This window comes from Pleurodeles waltl, chromosome 6 (assembly GCF_031143425.1).
Source record: "Pleurodeles waltl isolate 20211129_DDA chromosome 6, aPleWal1.hap1.20221129, whole genome shotgun sequence".
NCBI classification, from domain to species: Eukaryota; Metazoa; Chordata; class Amphibia; order Caudata; family Salamandridae; genus Pleurodeles; species Pleurodeles waltl.
The window spans coordinates 44,783,561-44,803,973 of record NC_090445.1 but is presented as its reverse complement, the minus strand read 5'-3'; the positions used below and the strand labels follow the sequence as shown (position 1 = coordinate 44,803,973).

Below are 20,413 nucleotides of genomic sequence, written 5' to 3'. Positions count from 1 at the left end.
CCGCCGACCTCGCCCTCGCAACCATCCCAGGTGTCCACAGAATTTCAACCGGCGGTAGACCATTCTCGCACCTTGCTGCCAAAACGTGGAACACTCTTCCCACCCACCTGCGCCAGACGAAAGACCTCCTTACCTTCAGGAAACTTCTCAAGACCTGGCTGTTCGAGCAGTAGCAGCACCTCCCCACTTCTCCCCCACACTCCTCCTCAGCACCTTGAGACCCTCACAGGTGAGTTGTGCGCTTTACAAATTCCTGATTGATTGATTGCATATCTGAGAGTATGCTAAATAAAATCCAACAGAGCAGTCCACCAGGGATCAACCTTTATCCAGTCCCAAAAGCATTGCCAATACTGACAGGTCTTTTCTCTCAATCCTCTCTCAAATGAACATTCAATCACTTTGTTAAATCAGAAACTAGAACTGCTTACTTCTGTACACTTGAAGCAAACTTTGTAAACTGTGGACCGTGTGCTCTGTCATCTTCAAATGAATCTCAGTAATTTTATGCTGCCAATTGTCACCCCCTTGCCAAAAAAACTGTTGGATAAATCCAATACTTTTCCCACATTTTCTAATGTACTCATCAAGTTATTAGAAAAGGTAATTAACCATCAGATTCAAGAGTTCTTTGAAACAAACCTTCTGTAGCTCTTTGAGATGGGATTCAGAAATGATTGTGGAAAGAGGTCAATTGCGGAGTTCTTCTGGAAAAATATTTTTTTAGTGTTTTGTTTAAGCTATTTACTAGATGTTGGGAAGAAGCCTTCTGTATGGTTTGGAAAAGCTGTGATGCCCTGTCAGATTTGCTTTTCCTGACATAGTTTATAACCTTCCCACTGCTCAATGAAGGAGCTTCATTATTTAGTCACAGACATTTGACAGCAGCCACTGGCTCTGGAAAAAGTAGGGTTATCCAAAGTGTAGTTCACCTACATTGGAGCTGAGGTGGGCAATTATTCCTTAACCCTGCAGTGATGACAGAGTGGTGAAAGTATGACTCTGGTCCAGTGGTACAGGCTTTTTTTTGCCGACACCAGGTTGGAGAAACTGTCTACTGGTACTCTTTAAGCCGTCGAGAGAGGTCCAAGCTGCAGGAACTTCGAGACAGGCACTGTGCATGGACTGAGTACTAGTCTTTTTCAGGCAGTAGTTGAGAGGGTGCAGGAATAGGGCTCTTTCCTTTTTTGGCACCAGAAAGTTGCAGGAATAACAACCAGGCCCAACTTCTGATGTCGGCACCCTGATGCTGCAGTTAGAGAGGTGGTCCTCCATCAGCCAGTCTGAGGATGGTGGCATGGGCGGGGAGGGGAGCAGGGGATGTTTTTGTGAATGGGAGGGTGTAACTCCACTAAGTAATTTGGAGTACCTATTTATCTGAGAAGATGAACAACCATAGGAGCAGGCGGTGCTTGATCCTGCCACCGACCACTTATCCGTGATGATGAGAGGGAAAAATAAAGGGATTTGGTTGGAGGATGTGGCTGCCAGGGGTGGGTCCTAAGGGACTTGTGGGAACCGCATCAGCAGCCCAAAAGGACTGGGGAACTGGTGGGCCGTGGTGGCTGGTCACGAATGGACACAGATAGCCCCTACGGTAGCCACAGAATGGCAAAAGGCAGAATGGGTCTGGCACAGTGACTGAGTGCCACTCTGTCTAGTGAGTAGGCCAAATCCAGTCTGCAGTGTACAGTGAACTTTGCTGCGTCTCAGCCATCAGCAACAGCCTGGGACAGAAAGGCTCAGGCCTCCTCGGAGACCATGGGCATCATTTTTGTATTTTAAATAAATTTTGTGAGGTTCTGAATATGTTAATATACAAGTCCAACACATAAAGAACTATAGAGTATATCTAGTTTGCCGCTTTGATTAATCAGCGCCACCCATTATATTGTTCATAGCAGTTCCCTCCCTCACTCACTCACAGGACCAGCGAGGGGGTGGTGTTGGGCAGAGTGGTCATGCTGGTGGCACACAAGTAGTGTTGTGAAGCCTGCACTAAAGGAGTCTGCTATCAACAGGAGCTGGAAACTGCAATCATAATTTAAGGGATGTGAGCTGTAGCCGACAGGCAACTTGGCGGGCACTAGCGGGAGGGGCATGGAGACTGAGGAGTAGCCAGGGGGAGGAGGAAGACACAAGCGGCAGTGTGAGATTCTCTGGGGAGGACCCAAGCAGCAGCTTTCGGGTGGCAGTGAAGGCCCCGTGCTGCCTCTTTATGTAGGGTTCTGGCCTCCCCCTCGACCCACTGGACAAAGGCTGATCGCCACTGTGTGCTGCATGGGGGTTGTCTATTGTTCCACAGCATTGTGATGGTGCATCTGGCTATAAGACTGGCCAGTCGAGGAACCAGGATGTTGCCTATTAAGGCATCTGAAGAAACCTAGGGCCTCAGATTCCCAAACGTCCAGGCCGGACAGGACACCCAAGTAAAGGTGAAGAAGGTTTCGGTCACCTCTGCCTAGTACGTGGCTAGTGTGGGACAGGCCCACAGGCTGTCCCGGAAAAGTCTGTATCTTGGCATCTAAGATTGGCCTGAGAGACCTGTTTTTTTGGGGTATTTAGGAAATGGAGGGAGTAAATTACTGTACCCTGGTGCTGTAACAGAACTGGTTCTATAGCCCCTTTGAGAAAAAGAGAGTGTACTTCCTCTTTGAGAACAGTGAGATGTCCCTGGGAAAGTTTGTGAATATGAGGGGGTATGCTTGGGGGAGTGGCAGTGAGTTCCAAACAGTAATCATTTCGGATAATTGAAAATACCCATTGACCTGTGGTAGTCTGAGCCCATTGAGGGTAAAAATGTTGTAGCCTTCTCCCTACTGGAGTGGTTCGTGGTGGGAGGTTTAGGCAGTCATTGTTTGGTGGTGGATGAGAAGCCTCTAGATGTGGATGGTTTTCTTAGCCCTTGATATTGTTCCATCTATCGAAACTCAATGAGATTAATTTCTCGGAGACGAAACACGTGTTGGCTGTTGTTGTGATGACCACATATGGAAGCTTTCTGATGTGATGAACATGTATGAAAACCTCGCACAAGAATAAAGACACTGAACTTTGACTCTGTTTGGATTATATATTGATTTTCGGAAGACCAAGAACCTAACTGTACAGACTCTTATCTTATTTCATACGAGTGCCCTGGTGTTTTGCATCAATCTAACAAAGGACTCCATGCCCATGCGCAGTATTACCAAGAGGAGTCACTCGATCCTACGATTCCAAAAGCTTATTAGAAGAAAAACAAGTTGTACCACTTTGAACCCAACACTGGATGGCGAGCTTTTGCATAGCATGTGTATCTACAGCCACACGTGCCATCAAACATGTTTTTCTCCACATGATGGTCGCAGGCAGGCAGGCAGGCAGGCAGGCAGGCACGCGCACACACACACACATAGGCACACATGCACACACATCCCTGTCTACCTCCCTCTATACACCCAGCAATGAAATCCCACCTGGGGGGAGAATCGTGGGCTATGGACGCAGGTGAAGGTGCCAAGAGTCTCCTCTAGGTGCCGGCCACGCAGGCAGCCCTCGACCACTTCCATTTCCTTCAACTGTAGATCATTTATGGCATCCAAGCATTGAAGCCCATCGGGGTTCGATTCTGCATAACGTAGAAGCTCCTGTGTGGTTGTGGTCACTGAAGGACCAGGGGGATCATTTCTGGAATGTACATGAAGAAACCTTACTACTTTCACCACAAAGCAAACAATTGGTGAGATAAATGAAGAGAAAAGAAGAGTCTGTATCTCTGTCTTGTTACTCTCACCTGAACTTCACATTCAAGTACAGCAAAACAGTTGTGTGAGTTGGCAATAAATGTTGGGTAGAATTTACCCTTGACATGTAACCATTAAGTACATCAGCGGCTAGGAAATGCACAGAATTCTAAGGTACTCCCTATGGCCTGACTTCATCCTTTGCTCATCTCTTTGGTCATTACCACACTCTGGTTCCACAGTTATACACAATTGTAGACCAGCTTAAAAGCGCTAGGTAGTAAGCAGCAAAAGAATACTTTATCAAGTCATTATCTCAAACAAATGTATTGACTGAATAGTGATTGAATGAACAGTAAATTAACTGTAATGTATTTATGAGCACAGCTGGCTGTAATTATCATATTGGTGGCATCATAGTGAATACCTCAGAGGATTGTGAATGCTCAATAGTTTCGGAAAAAACAAAAAATTACAAAGGAGCAAGAATTGAGAGCATCCACCTCTTGATATATTTTGTAAGTAAGAATGCCTTCAACCGAAGTAATCGCCGAGGGGGAACAAGTCTATGGATGCATTTATGGCCTATCAGAGGAAGCCCCGATTGCTGGTTTTGATTTAAGCTGTAGGCTGATTAAAAAAGAAGACCCTACAACATGCTGTTTCGCTGCTCCCCATCCATCACTTCCGGCTACACAAGTAAAGATGGATATTAATGGTTCCAGGAGGACAAGACTTTTGCTTTTAGACAAGATTTTTTGGTCTGGTCTCCAAGAGTGATATCTCGAAGTCCATATAAGTCATGCCAGGAATTAACCTTATTCTTGGAAAGGAGCAGGAGAATAATATTCTGCTCAAGCTCAGATGATATTACCTATTTAGACAGCATATCTAGAAGACCTTGGAAGTTTTTCTGTAGAAGAACATTTGCACCTATGATGTGGGAACCTATGATGAATGGTACTACTTCAGTGAAGTTGACAGACATTGTTGTACTATACAACTGTGTTTACGGATACTTCTTTTATTTATTTGTGCATTTGTACTACGCAGAAGTTCAAGATGGCAGAAAGAGGTAGGAGGGTACCAAATTTCTTGAAATGGACAGATGTGCATTGCATCTCTCCATCCTGTCCTCCTGTTTACACTAACCACATTCAATTAGTATTGACTGATGTAGCGAACAGTTACCGACTGTAATGCATTTTGAGATTTTCAAACATGTTTTGGAGGGGGGCTGATCATCAATCATCTTCTCGGTCATAGAAATATGTCTGAAGTACATCCTGACAGACTGGACGTCACTAGTATATGGCAAGGTTGGATTAATGTGGGCTTTTTGTATCAACCAGAGACTATTCTTGCAGCTGGATACTGTATTGTGAATTTTAGCTAATATCAGTCAAAATAGTGGACCTATGATCAGAAAACGGCGAGGGAGATGATGCCAAAAGGTCTTCTGTTGTAATTCACTCCTACAATAAAAATTAATCAATCAATGACATTACAGTTGAGGAAGTACCCAAGAGATTTGTATTTCCAATTTGAATATTTTGTGCCTAGTTTACTCTGTGAGATCCTTTTTTTTTTTTAACAGTTGGAGAGTCACCTCAGTTCAACTGCTACAAACCAGATATTTATTGGGGACTTCTTACAGCTGGACTGGTGTGCATATTCATGATTACAATGCCTGATTTCAAAGCAATACCCATCGTGTTAGTCAATGGTATTGGAAAGGCATGTGATGATATATTCACCGTTTTCCTTAATTCTGTTTGCCTTGTGGTCTCCATATTTGTGCTTTATCAGCAAATGAAACTGAGTCATTCATATGCCTCTGCCTCATGTGAAGCAAAGGATGAACGTGCGGATGCACAGCAATTTTTTGTGTAACAGAAAAGTGGATGGCCGTTAATGAGTATCCCATCACTGAACCAATCTTCCATTCCTTTGTCAGTGAAGCAAATAATAATGTTATGAATGGAGGACTTAAAGGACAAAATAACAGAAAGGAAATGTTATGGTGCTCTGTGGGACAAGGAGCAAGGTGGGGCTAAGGGTGTCATACAACCAGACAGGGGTCAGGTGGCATGCAAAGGAATCTGGCTTTCTGTGTCCATTGTCTGCCTTGATTCTCAGGCTAGTACCTACCAATCAGCTCACCTTAAAAATGAACTTCTCTTTAACCAAGATATGGAGGCTGTCAGCGCACAACTACCTAAAAGTACCTCTCTTCCTCAGGGAAGCCAAGATCATAATATGAAGGCCTGACAGCACTCAATTCCTAGAGGAACCTGTCTTTGTCGCTGAAATTAAGACAATAATATGGAGGTCTTACAGCGATCAGTTTCCTATGTGGACCTCTCTTTCTTTCTTCAGCACTACACTGGAGGTGCCCATATCTTTTATGGACCATTAAACCTCAAATGTAATCTAACCAATTATGCAACAAGTGTTTCTATTCGAGATAAAGTATCTCTGTTGTGCAAATTGCAAGGAGTTTCTTTATAAGATCATAGACCACAAGGTGACTTGTAATATAGTTTTAATGTATGGGAAGGGCAGTGGTTCTTAACCTGTAGCCCAGAGACCCCTAGGGGTCAGAGAAACATACTCGTGGGACGCAACTGCTTAGCAAATTAAATATTATTAACAAATTAATAAAGTGTCTATTAAAAAAAAGAAGCAACATGTCAGTGTCTTAGTCGACTTTAGAAACGCTCCAACCCGTGTATTAACATTTTAATTCTTTTCATATTTGTTTGTGAATTAAATACAATATTTCTTCATTTGTGTATCGGTTTCAGGACTCCTTGTTTCACTATCTTTTGTGTATTTGTTTTAGTTCAAATAATTGAAAATATTTACACCAGAGTCCCCGACTTCCAGTAATGATCCTGGTCCTCAGGCCACAGTAATAATGAAGTGGGGGACTGCAGAATTCAAAAGGTTAAGAACCACTGCTTTAGAGTACGCAGTCCAACAAACCTCATAATTTCTTGGTGTCTTGCTCTTTCATAAGAAAGAGATAGTGCAACTGCAGGCATGAACAATAAAAGACAACTCAATAGTGCAAATTTAAAAGCACCAAAAATTAAATAGTAATTTGCTAAAAAATATATAAGAATCAATTCAATATAAATCAGATCTTTTAGTTTAAAAAAGCTGTTGCTTAGAATGTGTAGAAACACAGATGCTACTGTTTTTTTTGTTTCAAGAAAATCGTGTCTGGTGGCTCAGTCCACTAATGCTCCCACTATAAAACATCTGTTTAATTTCACGGCTGCAGGTGTGTGTGTATACATACACACGCACACACACACACATATATTCTTTTTAGTCTAGGTTTCATAAGCTATTTACATTACTGTTGGAGTATGACGTTGTAGGAAGTTGGCTCTGTATATACTATTTCAAAGTAAGAAATAGTGTGCACAGAGTCCAAGGGTTCCCCTTAGAGGTAAGATAGTGGCAAAAAGAGATAATTCTAATGCTCTATTTTGTGGTAGTGTGGTCGAGCAGTAGGCTTATCAGAGGGTAGTGTTAAGCATTTGTTGTACACACACAGGCAATAAATGAGGAACACACACTCAAAGACAATTCCAGGCCAATAGGTTTTTATATAGAAAAATATATTTTCTTAGTTTATTTTAAGAACCACAGGCTCAAGATTTACAATAAATACTTCAAATGAAAGGTACTTCACTCAGGTATCATAGGAACTTTGAATTAGCAAAATAGCATGTACAGTTGTGGCAAAAATGGCAATAAGCTATTTTAAAACTAGACAAATTTCAACAGTTCCTGGGGGAGGTAAGTATTGGTTAGTTTTGCAGGTAAGTAAAACACCTACAGGGTTCAAAGTTGGATCCAAGGTAGCCCACCGTTGGGGGTTCAGGGCAACCCCAAAGTTACCACACCAGCAGCTCAGGGTCGGTCAGGTGCAGAGGTCAAAGTGGTGCCCAAAACGCAAAGGCTTCCATGGAGAACGGGGTGCCCCGGTTCCAGTCTGCCAGCAGGTAGGTACCCGCGACTTCGGAGGGCAGACCAGGGGGGTTTTGTAGGGCACCGGGGGACACACAAGTCAGCACAAAAAGTACACCCTCAGCGGCACAGGGGCGGCCGGATGCAGAGTGCAAACAGGCATCGGGTTTGCAATAGGTTTCAATGGGAGACCCAGGGGTCTCTTCAGCGATGCAGGCAGGCAAGGGGGGGCTCCTCGGGGTAGCCACCACCTGGGCAAGGGAGAGGGCCATCTGGGGGTCGCTCCTGCACTGGAGGTCTGATCCTTCAGGTCCTGGGGGCTGCGGGTGCAGTGTCTTTACCAGGCGTCGGGTTCTTGGAAGCAGGCAGTCGCGGTCAGGGGGAGCCACTGGATTTCCTCTGCAGGCGTCGCTGGGGGGTTCAGGGGGGTCAAATCTGGCTACACAGGGTCGCAGTCATTGGGGAGTCCTCCCTGTAGTGTTGTTTCTCCGCAGGTCAAGCCGGGGGCGTCTGGTGCAGAGTGGAAAGTCTCACGCTTCCGGCGGGAAACGTGCAGTCCTTTAAAGGTTGTTTCTTTGTTGCACGTTGTAGTTTCTTTGGAACAGGGCCGCTGTCCTCGGGAGTTCTTGGTCCTTTTAGATGCAGGATAGTCCACTGAGGCTTCAGAGGTTGATGGACCCTGGGGAGCGCGTCACTGTTGCAGTTTCTCTTGAAGTGGGGAGACAGGCTGGTAGGGCTGGGGCCAAAGCAGTTGGTGTCTCCGTCTTCTCTGGAGGGCTTCAGGTCAGCAGTCCTTCTTTGTCTTAAGTTGCAGGAATCTGTTTTCCTAGGTTCTGGGGGCCCCTAAATACTCAATTTAGGGGTGTGTTTAGGTCTGGGAGGTTAGTAGCCAATGGCTACTAGCCCTGAGGGTGGCTACACCCTCTTTGTGCCTCCTCCCTGAGGGGAGGAGGGCACATCCCTAATCCTATTGGGGTAATCCTCCTTCTCCAAGATGGAGGATTTCTAAAAGTCAGAGTCACCTCAGCTCAGGACACCTTAGGGGTTGTCCTGACTGGCCAGTGACTCCTCCTTGTTTTTCTCATTATCTCCTCCGGCCTTGCCGCCAAAAGTGGGGCCGTGGCCAGAGGGGGCGGGCATCTCCACTAGCTGGAATGCCCTGTGGCGCTGTAACAAAGGGGGTGACCCTTTGAGGCTCACCACCAGGTGTCCAAAGCCTCTTCACAATCCAATTTTGGGTACAAGGGAAAAAACTTTGATCCCAAGAAGGCCTGGTGTCGTAGCTGTAATCAGTAGGGACACCAAACTGGAGACAAGGCCTGTCCCAAGAAAGGTTCCACTTCAAACTCTACTCCAGTTAGCACTGGAATAGCCAGTCTCCAGGTGGGATCAACAGTGTGCCCAGAGCAAATCAGCGTTCACACTGAAGCTACATTAGTCTCTGAGGGTGGGGTGGACTTAGCCACACTGGCTGCCTGGCCCCCTAATATGCAAAAATACAGGCAGCAACTCTTACTTAATGGGATTAGTGTAGAAGGCCTGAGGGATACAGGTGCCAGTGTCACCATGGTGACAGAGAAGCACCTCCACCCAGTACAGGCGTTGTTACTAGCCACAGAGTGACAAAGGCACTCTCCCCATGTGGCCAGCAACATGTCTGGTGTGTGGCAGGCTGGCAAAACTAGTCAGCCCACACTGGAAGTCGGCTATGTTTTCAGGGGGCATCTCTAAGATGCCCTCTGGGGTGTATTTCACAACAAAATGTACACTGGCATCAGTGTGCATTTATTGTGCTGAGTAGTTTGATACCAAACTTCCCAGTTTTCAGTGTAGCCATTATGGTGCTGTGGAGTTCGTGTATGACAGACTCCCAGACCATATACTCTTATGGCTACCCTGCACTTTCAATGTCTAAGGTTTTGCTTAGATACTGTAGGGGCATAGTGCTCATGCACTTATGCCCTCACCTATGGTATAGTGCACCCTGCCTTAGGGCTGTAAGGCCTGCTAGAGGGGTGACGTATCTATGCCATGGGCAGTGTGGGGTTGGCATGGCACCCTGAGGGGAGTGCCATGTCGACGTAGTCATTTTCTCCCCACCAGCACACACAAGCTGGCAAGCAGTGTGTCTGTGCTGAGTGAGGGGTCCCCAGGGTGGCATAAGACATGCTGCAGCCCTTAAAGACCTTCCCTGGCATCAGGGTCCTCGGTACCAGGGGTACCAGTTACAAGGGACTTACCTGGATGCCAGGGTGTGCCAATTGTGGAGACAAAGGTACAGGTTAGGGAAAGAACACTGGTGCTGGGGCCTGGTTAGTAGGCCTCAGCACATTTTCAAATCATGACTTGGCATCAGCAAAGGCAAAACGTCAGGGGGTAACCATGCCAAAGAGGCATTTCCTTACAGACATCCTTTAATTAATAAATACATATTTTTACAAGCTCAAGAATATCCAGCTCTGTGTTTTATGCTAAAAAGGAGAGGCTGTAATTTGTGATTCAACAGAAATGGTTAATGATCACTTTCTGTACAACTATCAGTTCTTTCAAACTCATCTTGATATTAGAGAAAATATTTTGCTCTTCCTGTCCTGTCCTTTCTACATCCACACACCTCATTCACAATGAGCACATCTCACCGAAAACGTGGGATCTGACGCTTGTTAAAATCGTCCAAGATTTTTTCAGCTGCAATGCGCAGGGCTATTATGGTGATTCCATTAATGTCAGACGGCTGCAGCTTCTCCACACGGTGGCTACATGGTCCTGCCAAAGTGAAAGGAGATGGGAATGTCCATAAAAGGGGCAACATTCGAGAAGTGGATAAAGAAAGACAGACTGATAATAAGACTAAACAAAGCCATTACTTACAGCCTTAATTATCAGCCTTTTTTAGGGGAAGGCAGAGCTCAAAATTAACTCTACATCATGTAGAGTGTGCTGAATTGGCCATCTGGCATTATGAGCAGATGTCCTATTCCATCACATTTCTGCGCCCCCCCATACTCATTTGCAGGTCAGGTAAACGGAACATCTCTGACGGCACAGCCTATTTCAGTTCCATCTTGGAAAATCCTTGATGGCAACTTATCTACCATAGAACCGGGGACATTATGAAAACCATGGCTAACATTTCCGAAATACTCCTACGAACAGCACACGGTATATAAAGAAAATGCATTCTATGACAGGAAAGAAACTCTTGAAACGTAAGACTACTGATTAAAGAACATCATTATTGACACCTCTGCTGAGAGGAGGTGTGCCTCATTGGATTCCTCACAGGCAGACGGCAAATGTCATCAATGGAGGGGCAGCACAGCTGTATGCTTTAGTGACAATTATTCATCAATAGGGCTTCTCTATTTTTGCTACACATTACCTTTCAGTCCCACCTAGCTAACCTTCATGTTTAGCTGTTGCTGCTGGTCCCAAGGACTCAAACATCCTACGAAGCTCTTCTCTGGTTGAAGATATAAGGCTGACTCATACCGCAAATAAATCATCTTGACTCACTCTCATGCCTTCACCAAATCTAGAAGTTAGATCAATTGCTACTCTTCATTCAAAATCATTACAAAAATTGTGTATCAAGATGGCTAATATCTTGTTGTTCTCTACATCATAATGCTATTGTACATTATTATGATCTTTACTTAAACTATAATCTCAGCTTTTTTGCAATATAGTATTCCAATAAAATTTATTTAGTAAACAATGACTACTATTAATGTTCAGTATCTGACTAATGTCAGGAGAAAGGGGATTAGCAGTCCGTTCTGATCTGCCCAAAGGTACTTTATCACCATAGTCGTGGAGATGTCTTGAGAGAAGAACCCTGCCCATCTGGCTCTAAGGACGGACTGCAAAACGGTTCAACATCTGTGCTAAATTTATCTTATCCTAACAATACCCAAGAGCCCAAAGACCATTACAGAGACAAAGGCCGCATGACCGAAACAACTGGAATGTTCATCAGTGGTCCCTGAAACCTAGCAGCATATGGAAAATCACAGATCAAAAGTTGCTTGTGAGAACACATAGTTTATGATGAATTTTCAAGAGGCAACAAGGTGGCAAACCATAGATGGTTGAGGAGTGGAAATGGTCTTTTAAATGGGGTATGTCCAAATGATCCCTGAGAATGTACCAGTAAAACATTGTGCACTGCCTTCTTACCCTCTGGTATGAAAAGCTTCTTGTTCAAAAGGTCATCTGGCATTGGGGCCTCTGGCTTCCTTTCCTCTTGTTCTTCTGCAAGTCCCTCGGGTCTCTTCTCACAGAGAACTAGTGTGGTGAATGTCCTGTTTGTAGCATCAGAAGAAACCTACAACAAAAGGGTAAAGAAGCAGGCTATGGTGAATACAGAACAGAGTGAAGTAACCCTTTCTCTTTACAGAATTGAGAGCCTCTTGTCTCACTGATAAAACTGTGAGAAGTATTTCCAGAATGAATTCTCAAGACTGAAGAAGAGATGAGGCTCTTGTCAACTGAAGACTCACTACCCAGGCTAGGTGGCTCCAATTAAATGATATTAAATTAGAGTGGTGTGAGGTGGATGCCTCACCGACTAAAAGTTATGAATAGTTCAACTGCCTAAAACAAGGACTGTAATCCTCTCAAAAAATCACAATGATCGCAGTATGAAGACTCTTAGGGATATGGATGGGGAGGTCTCTATGGAGGTATAGCTCCTAGATTGTAAATACTTCTTTAAGGTGGGAGCGGGCCTGGAAGGCAGGAAAGAACTAGCTTGCACTGTTCCCATGCCTGATTGTGATTACAGTGTGATACCTCTAACATTACCTAAAGGAAATAAACCAATTTTTCCCATCTCAATCCCTGATGTGGCTAGTCAATGTTGGGTCAGGAGACACAATGTGCCCATCACGGTTAAGGAGAAGTTTGCGGCTGAACCAGTAAGAAGCCAGAAAACTGCTGATCTTGTCAGTGTGTCAAGTGTGTGACTTGTTAGATTAATGGTAAAACTAAGCTGTCATGCAGACAAGACATATCTCGGTTGCACAGTGTGAGAAAATGGGGTGCGTTTATTGGTGTGGTTGTAAGACCTCACCATGTAATACACTACCAACCTTTTTAGGACAAGTCAGGTTTTGCTTGTTAAACCTTAGCTCAACCTGGCATAGCTGTGGCTCTGAGCAGTCAGGCTTACAAAAAGGAACAGGGGTAAAGCACTTAAACAGAACCAAAACAGTTACAAAGGAAAGAAACAAGACATTGAAGAAATCCAACATCGAATTATAAAGACAGAACAGATTTTATGACAACAAAACGATAAAGATCCACTGGAAGGTTCTGGAGATATAGATTTTACATGGTATGGTAAATCACAACTTTTTACTTAACCACAAACAAGCATTGGGAAATTCAACGAATCTGACACTTAAAAGTGTCTTACTTAAAGTTACTTTAGGTGACCAACTTTGGAAGAGAGCCAGTTGGTGAGCCAGCAAGGTCCACAGAAACAGTTTCCTCTTCACAAAAAGCAGTCTCCAGTCAAGTTCCACTGTCAGTCGCCCCTTGCCACTGACTTCTAATAAAGTGGCCTGATGCATGGGCTACAGAATGCTAAAGATGTGCAAGGATGCTGAAGATGCTTTGTGGTCGACGAGGGCTTCCTGGGGCTACTCCTTGGTTCACAGGCTTGGTGAGGCAATCCAGCCACAGGGGTCGACATCCTTTGAAGTCCTCTCGAGCTTTGCTTAAGTCCACCCCTGAGCTACCAGTCACCAGGTATAGTGGATTCAGCGGTTCACTTTTTTGAGGTTTTAGCTTGTCTTCTGAACAACAGAGCTGTACTCCCATGACTCTTCCGGGTTAAGCGGAACGTAGGGGCAACGTTTGAGCATTAGGTCATGGTCCTTTAGGCTGCATAGGAACTCTTCTTCTGGTCAGGGCTCGGGATGACTTCTCCATGAGCAGGACACAGCAGGTACAGTCCTTTCCTTCACTAGCCCAGCGTGCAGCAGGTGAAGTCCAACTTCACTGCAGCCTCTCTGTAGGAAGTTGGCTCTGTATGTGCTATTTCAAAGTAAGGAATAGCATGCACAGAGTCCAAGGGTTCCCCTTAGAGGTAAAATAGTGGTAAAAATAGATAATACTAATGCTCTATTTTGTGGTAGTGTGGTCGAGCAGTAGGCTTATCCAAGGAGTAGTGTTAAGCATTTGTTGTACATACACATAGACAATAAATGAGGTACACACACTCAGAGACAAATCCAGCCAATAGGTTTTTATGTAGAAAAATATCTTTTCTTAGTTTATTTTAAGAACCACAGGTTCAAATTCTACATGTAATATCTCATTCGAAAGGTATTGCAGGTAAGTACTTTAGGAACTTCAAATCATCAAAATTGCATGTATACTTTTCAAGTTATTCGCAAATAGCTGTTTTAAAAGTGGACACTTAGTGCAATTTTCACAGTTCCTAGGGGAGGTAAGTATTTGTTAGGTTAACCAGGTAAGTAAGACACTTACAGGGCTTAGTTCTTGGTCCAAGGTAGCCCACCGTTGGGGGTTCAGAGCAACCCCAAAGTCACCACACCAGCAGCTCAGGGCCGGTCAGGTGCAGAGTTCCGAGTGGTGCCCAAAACACATAGGCTAGAATGGAGAGAAGGGGGTGCCCCGGTTCCGGTCTGCTTGCAGGTAAGTACCCGCGTCTTCGGAGGGCAGACCAGGGGGGTTTTGTAGGGCACCGGGGGGGACACAAGTCCACACAGAAATTTCACCCTCAGCAGCGCGGGGGCGGCCGGGTGCAGTGTAGAAACAAGCGTCGGGTTTTCAATGTTAGTCTATGAGAGATCTCGGGATCTCTTCAGCGCTGCAGGCAGGCAAGGGGGGGATTCCTCGGGGAAACCTCCACTTGGGCAAGGGAGAGGGACTCCTGGGGGTCACTTCTCCAGTGAAAGTCCGGTCCTTCAGGTCCTGGGGGCTGCGGGTGCAGGGTCTCTCCCAGGCGTCGGGACTTTAGGTTCAAGGAGTCGCGGTCAGGGGAAGCCTCGGGATTCCCTCTGCAGGCGGCGCTGTGGGGGCTCAGGGGGGACAGGTTTTGGTACTCACAGTATCAGAGTAGTCCTGGGGTCCCTCCTGAGGTGTTGGATCGCCACCAGCCGAGTCGGGGTCGCCGGGTGCAGTGTTGCAAGTCTCACGCTTCTTGCGGGGAGCTTGCAGGGTTCTTTAAAGCTGCTGGAAACAAAGTTGCAGCTTTTCTTGGAGCAGGTCCGCTGTCCTCGGGAGTTTCTTGTCTTTTCGAAGCAGGGGCAGTCCTCAGAGGATGTCGAGGTCGCTGGTCCCTTTGGAAGGCGTCGCTGGAGCAGGATCTTTGGAAGGCAGGAGACAGGCCGGTGAGTTTCTGGAGCCAAGGCAGTTGTCGTCTTCTGGTCTTCCGCTGCAGGGGTTTTCAGCTGGGCAGTCCTTCTTCTTGTAGTTGCAGGAATCTAATTTTCTAGGGTTCAGGGTAGCCCTTAAATACTAAATTTAAGGGCGTGTTTAGGTCTGGGGGGTTAGTAGCCAATGGCTACTAGCCCGGAGGGTGGGTACACCCTCTTTGTGCCTCCTCCCAAGGGGAGGGGGTCACAATCCTAACCCTATTGGGGGGATCCTCCATCTGCAAGATGGAGGATTTCTAAAAGTTAGAGTCACCTCAGCTCAGGACACCTTAGGGGCTGTCCTGACTGGCCAGTGACTCCTCCTTGTTATTCTCATTATTTTCTCCGGCCTTGCCGCCAAAAGTGGGGCCTGGCCGGAGGGGGCGGGCAACTCCACTAGCTGGAGTGTCCTGCTGGGTTGGCACAAAGGAGGTGAGCCTTTGAGGCTCACCGCCAGGTGTGACAATTCCTGCCTGGGAGAGGTGTTAGCATCTCCACCCAGTGCAGGCTTTGTTACTGGCCTCAGAGTGACAAAGGCACTCTCCCCATGGGGCCAGCAACATGTCTCGGTTTGTGGCAGGCTGCTAAAACTAGTCAGCCTACACAGATAGTCGGTTAAGTTTCAGGGGGCACCTCTAAGGTGCCCTCTGTGGTGTATTTTACAATAAAATGTACACTGGCATCAGTGTGCATTTATTGTGCTGAGAAGTTTGATACCAAACTTCCCAGTTTTCAGTGTGGCCATTATGGTGCTGTGGAGTTCGTGTTTGACAGACTCCCAGACCATATACTCTTATGGCTACCCTGCACTTACAATGTCTAAGGTTTTATTTAGACACTGTAGGGGTACCATGCTCATGCACTGGTACCCTCACCTATGGTATAGTGCACCCTGCCTTAGGGCTGTAAGGCCTGCTAGAGGGGTGTCTTACCTATACTGCATAGGCAGTGAGAGGCTGGCATGGCACCCTGAGGGGAGTGCCATGTCGACTTACTCGTTTTGTCCTCACTAGTACACACAAGCTGGCAAGCAGTGTGTCTGTGCTGAGTGAGAGGTCCCCAGGGTGGCATAAGACATGCTGCAGCCCTTAGAGACCTTCCTTGGCATCAGGGCCCTTGGTACTAGAAGTACCAGTTACAAGGGACTTATCTGGATGCCAGGGTCTGCCAATTGTGGATACAAAAGTACAGGTTAGGGAAAGAACACTGGTGCTGGGGCCTGGTTGGCAGGCCTCAGCACACTTTCAATTGTAAACATAGCATCAGCAAAGGCAAAAAGTCAGGGGGCAACCATGCCAAGGAGGCATTTCCTTACACAACCCCCCCCCAAACGAAAGAGGATGAGACTAACCTTTCCCAAGAGAGTCTTCATTTTCTAAGTGGAAGAACCTGGAAAGGCCATCTGCATTGGCATGGGCAGTCCCAGGTCTGTGTTCCACTATAAAGTCCATTCCCTGTAGGGAGATGGACCACCTCAACAGTTTAGGATTTTCACCTTTCATTTGCATCAGCCATTTGAGAGGTCTGTGGTCAGTTTGAACTAGGAAGTGAGTCCCAAAGAGGTATGGTCTCAGCTTCTTCAGGGACCAAACCACAGCAAAGGCCTCCCTCTCAATGGCACTCCAACGCTGCTCCCTGGGGAGTAACCTCCTGCTAATGAAAGCAACAGGCTGGTCAAGGCCATCATCATTTGTTTGGGACAAAACTGCCCCTATCCCATGTTCAGAGGCATCAGTCTGCACAATGAACTGCTTAGAATAATCTGGAGCTTTTAGAACTGGTGCTGAGCACATTGCCTGTTTCAGGGTGTCAAAGGCCTGTTGGCATTCCACAGTCCAGTTTACTTTCTTGGGCATTTTCTTGGAGGTGAGTTCAGTGAGGGCTGTCACAATGGATCCATATCCCTTCACAAACCTCCTGTAATACCCAGTCAAGCCAAGGAATGCCCTGACTTGAGTCTGGGTTTTTGGAGCTACCCAGTCCAGAATAGTCTGGATCTTGGGTTGGAGTGGCTGAACTTGGCCTCCACCTACAAGGTGTCCCAAGTAAACCACAGTTCCCTGCCCTATCTGGCATTTGGATGCCTTGATAGAGAGGCCTGCAGATTGCAGAGCCTTCAAAACCTTCCTCAGGTGGACCAGGTGATCCTGCCAGGTGGAGCTAAAGACAGCAATATCATCAAGATAAGCTGTGCTAAAGGACTCCAAGCCAGCAAGGACTTGATTCACCAACCTTTGGAAGGTGGCAGGGGCATTCTTTAAACCAAAGGGCATAACAGTAAACTGATAATGCCCATCAGGTGTGGAGAATGCTGTCTTTTCTTTTGCTCCAGGTGCCATTTTTATTTGCCAGTACCCTGCTGTCAAGTCAAAGGTACTTAGAAATTTGGCAGCACCTAATTTATCAATGAGCTCATCAGCTCTTGGAATTGGATGGGCATCTGTCTTGGTGACAGAATTGAGCCCTCTGTAGTCCACACAAAACCTCATCTCTTTCTTTCCATCTTTGGTGTGAGGTTTGGGGACTAAGACCACTGGGCTAGCCCAGGGGCTGTCAGAGCGCTCAATTACTCCCAATTCCAGCATCTTGTGGACTTCCACCTTGATGCTTTCCTTAACATGGTCAGACTGTCTAAAGATTTTGTTCTTGACAGGCATGCTGTCTCCTGTGTCCACATCATGGGTACACAGGTGTGTCTGACCAGGGGTTAAGGAGAAGAGTTCAGGAAACTGTTGTAGGACTCTCCTACAATCAGCTTACTGTTGGCCAGAGAGGGTGTCTGAGTAGATCACTCCATCTACTGTACCATCTTTCGGGTCTGACGACAGAAGATCAGGGAGAGGTTCACTCTCTGCCTCCTGATCCTCATCTGTTACCATCAACAGATTGACATCAGCCCTGTCGTGGAAGAGCTTAAGGCGGTTTACATGGATCACCCTCTTGGGGCTCCTGCTTGTGCCCAGGTCCACCAAGTAGGTGACCTGACTCTTCCTCTCTAGTACTGGGTAAGGGCCACTCCATTTGTCCTGGAGTGCCCTGGGAGCCACAGGCTCCAGAACCCAGACTTTCTGCCCTGGTTGGAACTCAACCAGTGCAGCCTTTTGGTCATACCAAAACTTCTGGAGCTGTTGGCTGGCCTCAAGGTTTTTGGTTGCCTTTTCCATGTACTCTGCCATTCTGGAGCGAAGGCCAAGTACATAGTCCACTATGTCCTGTTTAGGCTCATGGAGAGGTCTCTCCCAGCCTTCTTTAACAAGGGCAAGTGGTCCCCTTACAGGATGACCAAACAGAAGTTCAAAGGGGGAGAATCCTACTCCCTTCTGTGGCACCTCTCTGTAAGCGAAAAGCAGGCATGGCAAGAGGACATCCCATCTCCTTTTGAGTTTTTCTGGGAGCCCCATGATCATGCCCTTTAATGTCTTGTTGAATCTCTCAACTAAGCCATTAGTTTGTGGATGGTATGGTGTAGTGAATTTGTAAGTCACCCCACACTCATTCCACATGTGCTTTAGGTATGCTGACATGAAGTTGGTACCTCTGTCAGACACCACCTCCTTAGGGAAACCCACTCTGGTAAAGATACCAATGAGGGCCTTGGCTACTGCAGGGGCAGTAGTCGACCTAAGGGGAATAGCTTCAGGATACCTGGTAGCATGATCCACTACTACCAGGATATACATATTTCCCGAGGCTGTGGGAGGTTCTAGTGGACCAACTATGTCCACACCCACTCTTTCAAAGGGAACCCCCACCACTGGAAGTGGAATGAGGGGGGCCTTTGGATGCCCACCTGTCTTACCACTGGCTTGACAGGTGGGGCAGGAGAGGCAAAACTCCTTAACCATGTTGGACATATTGGGCCAGTAGAAGTGGTTGACTAACCTCTCCCACGTCTTGGTTTGTCCCAAATGTCCAGCAAGGGGAATGTCATGGGCCAATGTTAGGATGAACTTCCTGAACAGCTGAGGCACTACCACTCTCCTAGTGGCACCAGGTTTGGGGTCTCTGGCCTCAGTGTACAGGAGTCCATCTTCCCAATAGACCCTATGCGTTCCATTTTTCTTGCCTTTGGACTCTTCAGCAGCTTGCTGCCTAAGGCCTTCAAGAGAGGGACAGGTTTCTTGTCCCTTACACAGCTCCTCCCTTGAGGGTCCCCCTGGGCCTAAGAGCTCAACCTGATAAGGTTCAAGCTCCAAAGGCTCAGTTCCCTCAGAGGGCAGAACTTCTTCCTGAGAAGAGAGGTTCCCTTTCTTTTGCTGTGTTGCAGTTGGTTTCCCAACTGACTTTCCTGTTCTCTTGGTAGGCTGGGCCATTCTTCCAGACTCCAGCTCTACTTGTTCACCCTGTGCCTTGCATTGTGCTCTTGTTTTCACACACACCAGTTCAGGGATACCCAGCATTGCTGCATGGGTTTTTAGTTCTACCTCAGCCCATGCTGAGGACTCCAGGTCATTTCCAAGCAGACAGTCCACTGGGATATTGGAGGAGACCACCACCTGTTTCAGGCCATTGACCCCTCCCCATTCTAAAGTAACCATTGCCATGGGATGTACTTTTCTCTGATTGTCAGCGTTGGTGACTGTGTAAGTTTTTCCAGTCAGGTATTGGCCAGGGGAAACCAGTTTCTCTGTCACCATGGTGACACTGGCACCTGTATCCCTCAGGCCCTCTATTCTAGTCCCATTAATTAAGAGTTGCTGTCTGTATTTTTGCATGTTAGGCGGCCAGACAGCTAGTGTGGCTAAATCCACCCCACCCTCAGAAACTAGAGTAGCTTCAGTGTGGACCCTGATTTGCTCTGGGCACACTGTTGATCCCACTTGGAGACTAGCCATACCAGTGTTACCTGGATGGGAGTTTGGAGTGGAACCTTTCTTGGGACAGGCCTTGTCTCCAGTTTGGTGTCCATGCTGTTTACAGCTATGACACCAGGCCTTTTTGGGATCAAAGTTTTTACCCTTGTACCCATTGTTTTGTGAAGAGGCTCTGGGCCCACCCTCCTGTGCAGGTTTTTGGGGGCCTGTAGAAGACTCTTTACTATTTTTAGTTTTGGTTGTCTCATCACCCTTCCCCTGGGGAGTCTTTGTGACCCCTTTCTTTTGGTCACCCCCTGTTGAAGTCTTGGACACCCTTGTATTGACCCAATGGTCCGCCTTCTTTCCCAATTCTTGGGGAGAAATTGGTCCTAGGTCTACCAGATGCTGATGCAGTTTATCATTGAAACAATTACTTAACAGGTGTTCTTTCACAAATAAATTGTACAGCCCATCATAATTACTTACACCACTGCCTTGAATCCAACCATCTAGTGTTTTC

The 20,413-nt window shown here is 46.5% G+C and overlaps 1 protein-coding gene across 2 annotated transcripts in view; it reads right to left on the bottom strand.

The window, feature by feature from the left end:
• Positions 1 to 20,413, bottom strand: part of SKIC2 (SKI2 subunit of superkiller complex) — a 220,173-nt gene that overhangs the window by 52,443 nt on the left and 147,317 nt on the right. For both annotated transcript variants that reach the window (XM_069237208.1, XM_069237209.1), the window contains 3 exons: positions 11,889 to 12,036; positions 10,349 to 10,475; positions 3,459 to 3,669 (listed from right to left, as the gene is read on the bottom strand). In XM_069237208.1, coding sequence (XP_069093309.1) covers positions 3,459 to 3,669; positions 10,349 to 10,475; positions 11,889 to 12,036 — 486 coding nt within the window. The remainder of the gene's footprint in view (positions 1 to 3,458; positions 3,670 to 10,348; positions 10,476 to 11,888; positions 12,037 to 20,413) is intronic.